The 6,092-nt window shown below is 46.3% G+C and overlaps 1 protein-coding gene and 1 non-coding gene across 2 annotated transcripts; both read right to left on the reverse strand.

The window, feature by feature from the left end:
* Positions 1 to 359: 359 nt before the first annotated feature.
* Positions 360 to 5,004, reverse strand: RPLP2 (ribosomal protein lateral stalk subunit P2). The gene is made up of 5 exons (XM_072337936.1): positions 4,880 to 5,004; positions 4,337 to 4,460; positions 2,629 to 2,677; positions 907 to 1,005; positions 360 to 480 (listed from the first exon to the last, which is right to left on the reverse strand). The coding sequence occupies exons 2-5, from the start codon at positions 4,457 to 4,459 to the stop codon at positions 404 to 406; spliced, it is 348 nt and encodes a 115-aa protein (XP_072194037.1). The 5' UTR covers position 4,460; positions 4,880 to 5,004; the 3' UTR covers positions 360 to 403.
* LOC140253660 (small nucleolar RNA SNORA52) lies at positions 2,336 to 2,468 on the reverse strand. The gene has a single exon (XR_011903936.1). It is a non-coding gene; the product is annotated as a small nucleolar RNA SNORA52 (small nucleolar RNA).
* Positions 5,005 to 6,092: the final 1,088 nt, after the last annotated feature.

Here is a 6,092-nt window from a genome sequence, read left to right on the forward strand (position 1 = left end):
GAACTAATTATTATAACTAGCTCTGAAATGGTAATGCTTCTAGACTAATTCAGGCTTGCTCTCAATTCAAATGGTTTCACGTGTTTTATAACAATTAAACAGATGCCCCAAATAAACTTCCTTATTGCTGAACAGGACTCTTAATATCAGGTAAGATATTTATAATATTTAATAAACAGGAGCCTCAAAACTAAGCATCCAGCTTTACGAACTCTTAGCCCTTTCATGACATCTTCAAAAGCAAAGTCCCACGGCTCCTCTTTATTCCACACAGAGCTGAAGTTCCAGCTTTGCCAGAGCTATTTAAAGAGCTTAAGAATTCAACAGCGGTTACGCCATTAGGACCACAAACTCAGAAACAAATTTAAACAAACGTCTTTAATAATTTCTTTATAGCAAACAATTAATCAAATAGGCCAAATCCCATGTCATCATCAGATTCTTCAGATTCTTCCTTCTTCTCTTCTTTCTTCTCCTCAGCTGAAGAAAACAAGACAAGCCAATGGTTAGTATTTATCTTTTTGCACACAGATTGTCAGGAAACATGTGTTAGTGTACTCAGCTTCCACATTATTAGTGTTTCGACCTCCGCGGTTGATCTTCAATGAGGCCTTTTGTTCCCTTTCAGTAGTCTATATAAGCACTGATGGGACACAGATACTATTGAAGGGACATCCTTTAAACAGTGAAACCTGATTTTCAGTTCCAAGCCAAACCAAACTTCATAGTGGACAAAAAAAAGCAAATCTCTCTCATTGCCCACAGCAAAAGTGACAGTTTAGTACATTTTTCAACCATGTAGTGAACTGTTATAGCGGAAAGACCTTGAAACTGGGACTTAAGCATGAAGATTTCTAAGGAGAAAATGGAGCTGCTCTGTAACAATGCCTCTCCAGTCACACTCACCGGCAGCAGGGGCAGCACCTGCAGCAGGAGCTGCAGAGACCCCTCCAGTAGAGACTGCCACAGCTCCCCCAGCTGGCATGCTGGCAAGCTTTCCATTACCTGAATGGGAAAGAACCAAGAGAGTTTATTCAACTGCAACATGGCCAGCAAAGTCAGGGAGGAACAGGAATCAAGAAAAACCAGATTCCATGTCACACAAACTGAACCGTCACTCCCTCACCACCACTGCAAGGAACAAGAAGCTGCACCTCTAAGTATGAAACCTCATAACAAAACAGCCAACAAAAAAATCTTAAACCCAACGTTGAAAATTTCTCCTGAGAACACTGATGCAAATGAATAAACTTATTTCTTCTGCACACAAAGCCTCCCGTTTGGTTCAAAAACTGCCATAAAAACACTGGCAAACACATGCAATTTGACACATACACACATATTATGTTTTCTGAATAAAGCAGAACAGCCCAGAAATGGATGATCTCAAGATAGCTCCAAAAAAGATGGGTGGTTTTGCCTTGTTTTTTTTTCAAGGGTACAGAAAACTGAGTGCATGTGGGGGAGGAAAAGAACAAAGATATTTATGGCAAAGAGTGCAGTATCTTAACCACATTTTCCAACACCCTATGAAACCTTTAGCAAACTCACTCCTGATTTATGCTCGCCTTTGGAAAAGTTAGTTAGCTCTCTGGCATCTACCTTTCACATACCAAGGCTCCCTTGGCATCCAGAGGTCACGTACACTGTATGCTTGCTTATATTCCAGTTTCTGGGAATCTGTTTCCAAATATTTCCTTGTTACTTCAAGCTCTAATGAACCAGCCAAGTAAACAAACATGTTCCATATGCATGGCAATATGTTCTAAGAAACAATTTGTTTTAGGAAGAAGTATTACATAAAGAAACAACGCATTGTAAGCGCATGCATAATTGCTCTCTTAAGCCTTTGGACCACACCAAGAGAATGCCCAGTTACCTCACAGAACAGCAATACCAGGCAAAGCCCTGGCAATATTGAACAAACGTGCTTAAAAGTTCCCTTTTGCCTAAGTACTTTCAAAACTAGAAAATAACCCCGTCTAGATCTTTGCACTACCTCAGCTCTGTGTTGTTTCAGCCCTATAACCCAGTCAAGTAACGTGATGAGTCCCAGACTCGATAGGAGCCAGCAGGTTAAGAGTGCAAGATTTCAAACATCCTTCAGCACTTAAGAATTCTCTCCTTGAGAAATGGAAGTACCGGATGTGAAGAGCCCCACAGGAGATAAGTGCTGGAGACGCTTGTATCTATCACCGGGGGTGTAACTGTGCCTTTAAATGGCTTGACACTTAATTACACTTAACAGCAAATAAGTAAATATCTTAAATAAGAGGTGTGCACAAATGAGTAAATGGAAAAATAAAGAAAGAACTGTTAATTCTTTCTTCATTCAATATGTCCAGAAAACTATGTCATGAGCAAACTACCAGTAAGCTCATACACATTTAAGTCTTCCAGTATAATATGGTCCACAAGCGAAACCCCACAGGTACTGGCACCAACCTGTTAGGAATTAGAATGGACCTGCTGGATTTCAAGCATTTCAGCAGAAATACAGCATGAAAGCCCTCAACTGCAAGAGGAAAATGATGAATAACCAGGAAGTTGCCAGCAGTGCTGTACTCTCAAGTTGAAGTTACCAAAATAGCAGAGGCAATTATCTGTGACACTCAAGACTGTACTTACCCTGAGCAATGACGTCCTCGATGTTTTTTCCATTCAGCTCACTAATAACCTGCGTAAATTACATTTACAACGTTAATAGCTTCAAAACAACACGAGTATAAGCCACGTTTTAAACAAGGACTCATTACTGTGTGCAATGCCTCCATCCTGCTGCTCGCACAGTCCCAGCATTCCTTATTTCTCAGTGAAAGGAACAGGACACTGCATTAAGAACTGCATATAGATTTTTTTTTCTCCTCTGCAAAAGCTTCTTCGTGAAATCCATTCCAATAAATTCATAATGAATCCATGAACTTTACAAAAGGCAAAATACACAGATGTCACCGAGCCAACTGGGAAACCCCACTAATGGTCTGTTAGTCGCTGTGGGACTGTTTGCATATCTTGCTCAATACCCACTGGGAGGTTCTAAAGTGCTGGGCATCAGACCAACAGCCACAACAGGGCCCCGTTCCTAACATTACCAAATGTTACAGCCAAGCTGATTACACCCCTGCACTGGAACAGAGAGTCCTAACTTCAGTTTTACTACTATCAGCAGGGGTGAGGACAGCAACACACAGAAACAAAAATGCCAAAGCAAGCAAGCGTTTTATAAATACAATGAATTACCTCACAGATGTTATAGTGAACTCCTGCTAAGGTGAACACTGCAGTCACTGAACAACTTTTGGTATACTACCAGCATGCACCTCCTGCTTGCTCACTGTGCACCACCTGTGAAATCTCGTGTGCCTGCTAAAACTAGAAGATGCTTTTGGGAGCCCGCTAGATTTACGTTGGCAAATAACGCAGCCAGTGCAAACAGAAAAGGATGAATTCATCTTGAGCATGATTTCAGGATACTGGAGGATCAGAGAAAACAACTCAAGTATGAGGGTGCTAAAGAAACGTAAGGAAGCCATGGCAGAAGGACCTCACGTTTAAACAGGAGCACTATAAATTCAAGTCAAGATCCCATACTACGTAAGGATGCTCTCAGCCAGGTCCATACATTACTGGACTGTGCTGATGGCAACAGTCTAGAGCTTTCTCCTCCTCTCCAGAAGCACTCTGCATACATGGATGGATGCAGATGGCAAGACTTTCCCTCCTACTCCCATGACCATGTATCTTAAAGCCCAAAAGGAAGGTCTGCTGTCTCACAAGAAATATCTCATTAGGATTCTCTTCAAAAGCCTGCTTCTCAATACAACCATTTCAGCAATTATTTCTAAACTATAGCCTTTGCTGGCCACGTTCTAATTTACCCGTGTTTCCTACTGAAGGTCCAAAGGCTTCTTTACAGTCCACTATGTAAGAATTTAATGCTGGATATCAGATCTTCAGAAATGTTTGCTCTTACTTACAACTGACCAAAAACCAAAGTTAAGCATTCGAGTGCAAACTAAACTACAGATTATACCTGAACAGAATTCACTTCCAGGGAGTATTATCTATAAATATCATCCCATTATAGCTTGAATTCTTTGGATTTAAGTCACAAGGCTGCAACAACTGGCAGAGGTAAAGCCAGGCTTCTATAAAGATGCTGGACCAAATAGATCTAATGGCCTCGGCAGCATTTTAGAAATCGTGTATATGTAAGTTACCGGGGAGAAATAACAGCAAACCAACAGCAAGGGAAATAAACACTGAAGACAAGAGAACAGCTCCAACATTGAACACCAAGAGGGAGGTAAGCCCTGAAACCGGAGGGCAACACCACCTTGTTCAGGCGTTCATCGTCTGTCTCGATGCCGACGCTGTCAAGGATCTTTTTCAAGTCCTTTGACGAAGGGGACTCATTGCCGCCGAGGACCGCGAGAAGGTATGCTGCAACGTAACGCATCCTGGAAAACAAAGCCCAAATCTTTAATGCCACACATTCGTAATCCTTGTTTTCTTTTTCCCCTTGTCCTATTTAATAAATTTCCCTTGTTCTATTTAATAAATAAGACCCGTAGATGGAGTAGGCCGCATTCCCGCCTCCCGCCATTGCAGGCCCAGCACGGCGGCCGCTAACCCCAGTAACCCCGCCGGGCCCGCCGCCTCCCGCTCTGTAATCGCTCCTCGCCCGCGACGTGCGCCCCGCCTGGCGCTGCCGCCCCGTCCCGTCCGCCCTCACAAGGCCCAGGCCGGCGGAGCACATGGCCGCCATTACCCCCCCCCCTGCCCCGCCCAAGCCCCGCTGAGTGCTGCAGTCAGCCCAGCAGCGCTCATTCCCGCACTAGGGGTGTCGGTAGGGCGCACACAGCCGCCCCGCGCTCACTTGGCGAGGCGGCGGGGCGAGACGGGCCCGGGACGTGCGGTCAGTACGGCAGCCCGGCGGCGAAAAGGAAAGGGCGGGGCTTCGGCAACGCCTTCTTCCCGTCACCTTTCAACAACGCGCGCTGCTATTGGGAGAGGGGGGGCGGCCAATGGGGAGCTGCCGGATGCTTGCAGCCGCTGCTCTGTGCAGCGAGGGGCCGCGCGTGCGCGTTCGGGGCTGTAGGAGCAGATGTTTCCTTTTGCACAGCCGGGTGCGGGACGCAGCGTGTGTGTGTGCGGAGCGAGGCGGGTGCGCTGTGCGGGGCGGGGCGGCCGGGAGCCTCGAGGGCTGCACTGCTACTGCTTTCCTGCAGCATCACTGAGCCGCCGCTTGTGGCTTACGGAGAGTTTCTGCTCCTTCCCGAAGCCGCGTGCGATGCCTCTCGGTGACCGGGAAGCGGCAGCGGCCGCTTTTGGAAGCCCGAAGGGTGGGTTGGGTTATGAAGGCTTCCTGATAGCGAGAAGGCAGAGGACTCATAAACTAGTTCGAGTTTTGTACCTTTGCTCCTTAAGCGTGAGACCCTCTTTAGCACGCCACGTGCTTTTCTCATTTCTCCCTCTATTTGGGGGTGCCAGGGGTAGAGAACTACCGCAGAGAACTACTGCCCCGTTTGCTGGTGAAGGCAGCAGCCCCGTTCCCTGTGCAGTAGCCCTGCCATATATACCCTTTCCCCATCCCCGCTGCATTTGCTCCACTGCCCTTTGCCTGTTTTCATCTCTGTTTTCCAGCCACTCTTACCCCATTTCACAACTGGGTTGGATGAGGGTTGGTGGCAGCCCGTGAGCAGCGTGCTGGCCTGGGAGAGCTGCTGCTCCTGTCTCTGCATTCCCTGCCCCGCTTTCCGTGTTTGCATGTAAAACTTCTCACCGAGGCACTTTGTATTCTGCACAAAGCATAGGCACATTTATACCTTTTAAAGTTCCTATCGTTGTTTATTATGATGGATAACCGGAGTAACAGATACTTTCTCCATTCCCTGAGTTTGCAGATATCAGCTAGGAAAATTGAGATGTTTTCCTTTAGGAAGGAAGGAGAAGCCCCTGCAGAGCCCCTGCATTTCTGTCCCTACTGCCCACAAAGCTTTTGACAACACGCCTCCTGCCTGCCTTCTTGTTACAGCTTTAAGCAGTTTCCAGCCGCCCTGGGCTGGGGCAGGAGGCCTTCACAGTGCACA

The sequence above is a fragment of the Excalfactoria chinensis genome, chromosome 5 (genome assembly GCF_039878825.1).
Source record: "Excalfactoria chinensis isolate bCotChi1 chromosome 5, bCotChi1.hap2, whole genome shotgun sequence".
Classification (NCBI taxonomy): domain Eukaryota; kingdom Metazoa; phylum Chordata; class Aves; order Galliformes; family Phasianidae; genus Excalfactoria; species Excalfactoria chinensis.

Excerpts from the sequence above, each read along its gene's own strand:
- RPLP2 (XM_072337936.1), bottom strand. The coding sequence starts at position 4,459 with ATGCGTTACGTTGCAGCATACCTTCTCGCGGTCCTCGGCGGCAATGAG. Across the intron at positions 2,678-4,336 it reads ACGATGAACGCCTGAACAAG|GTTATTAGTGAGCTGAATGG; the intron begins GTGGTGTTGCCC and ends TAATTTACGCAG. Across the intron at positions 1,006-2,628 it reads CGAGGACGTCATTGCTCAGG|GTAATGGAAAGCTTGCCAGC; the intron begins GTAAGTACAGTC and ends TTTCCCATTCAG.